Source organism: Crocodylus siamensis, chromosome 6 (assembly GCF_052110815.1).
Source record: "Crocodylus siamensis isolate JL-2025a chromosome 6, ASM5211081v1, whole genome shotgun sequence".
Classification (NCBI taxonomy): Eukaryota; Metazoa; Chordata; order Crocodylia; family Crocodylidae; genus Crocodylus; species Crocodylus siamensis.
Genome location: NC_143400.1, coordinates 44648841 through 44650385, shown reverse-complemented (window position 1 = coordinate 44650385; position 1545 = coordinate 44648841). Strand labels below are relative to the sequence as shown.

Below are 1545 nucleotides of genomic sequence, written 5' to 3'. Positions count from 1 at the left end.
ATCCAGCATTCTTAGAAGAGGGTTTATTAATTATTCTAATTCTAGTTTATGTTGCTATATGCTTAGAAGAGACGAAGCAGACAAGGTTCTTTGTGTACATGTGATATCTTTTATTAGCCCAAATATATAGTTGGAAAACCAAGATCCTGACACAACACATGCACACATTCTCAGAGCTGGGGATGGCCCTGGGAGACAGTGCTGGCCTACTGGAGATATTTTTTTGGAAATCCTCCTCCCCAATCTGAAAAGACAAAAGACCCCTTTGAACACACAGGGACCTGTGGATTCACACCCTTCAGGGAGGAAATGTTGACTTTCATTGAGGTTCAACAGCCAGCTTTCCAGAGGAATATTGCATTCACTGTTGTTACATGAGCAAGTGGGGAGATGGGTTTCCTTTTCCCAGCCTGACACCTAACAAATTAGGGAGTTTAGGAGCCTTGTGCCCCATGAATCACAAAAATACCATAGAGTATTTCCCTGTCCACTAAATAACCTGTTTGCAGCTAGGCAAAGCAGGAACCTGCTCTGCATCTTTTGAGAAGTCAGGTACAACATACAGAGAGCAGCCAAAGGAGAGGCGAAGGGAACTAGCTGAGAGATACCTCTCTATGAGGTACTTTTCTTCTTGATGAAAGTTTCCCTCAAGGCCTGTTTGACAGCCTCATTCCTCAGTGTGTAGATGAAGGGGTTGAGAGAGGGTGTCACCACAGTAGTCATCAGGGCCACAGCTTTGTTGAGGTCCAAGGAGGTGGCTTCCGTGGGGTGAACATGCATGAAAATGTGGGTCCCGTAAGTGATGCTGACCACGGTGATATGGGAGGCACAGGTGGAGAAGGCTTTCTGTCGCCCTTTAGCTGTGGGGATTCTGAGCACTGTTGTGACAATGTATATGTAAGACACTGTAGTGACCACCAAGGAGCCGCAGAGAAGCAGTGATGCCAGAATAAAATTCATCTTCTCCAGGGGACGGGTGTCAGTGCATGCAATTTTTTCCAGTGCAATATTGTCACAAAAGAAGTGGTTCACTACATTTGGGCCACAGAATGGCACCTGTAAAAAAAATAAAGCTGAGAAGAAAATGGGAAAAAATGACCCAAACCAACCAGCCAAGAGCAACATGATGCAAACACGGTTGTTCATGATGGTGGTGTAACGGAGCGGGTTGCAGATGGCAACATAGCGATCAAAGGACATGATGGCCAGGAAGAGAAACTCAGTGACACCCACAAAGAAGTAAAAGAAGCACTGTGCCATGCATGCATGATAGGAAATAGTCTTGCTGTGGAAGAGCAGACCAGCCAGCATCTTTGGCACTGTTATGGAGGTAAATAAAATCTCCATGACAGAGAAGTTCCTCAGAAAGAAGTACATAGGGGCATGAAGCCGATGGCTTACCAGTGTGATAGTGATGATGAGCAAGTTTCCGGACACTGTGACCAAGTAGAACATGAGAAAGAGGAAAAAGAGCATGATCTCTGTCTGATGGCTCAAGGAGAAGCCAATCAAGATGAACTCTGTTACCATCGTCATGTTAGCCAT

General features: G+C 45.3%; 1 protein-coding gene across 1 annotated transcript; it reads right to left on the bottom strand.

Moving 5' to 3' along the window:
- Positions 1 to 612: 612 nt before the first annotated feature.
- LOC149862493 (olfactory receptor 6M1-like) lies at positions 613 to 1545 on the bottom strand. Its single transcript, XM_090053944.1, has one exon. The coding sequence runs from the start codon at positions 1543 to 1545 to the stop codon at positions 613 to 615; it is 933 nt and encodes a 310-aa protein (XP_089910070.1).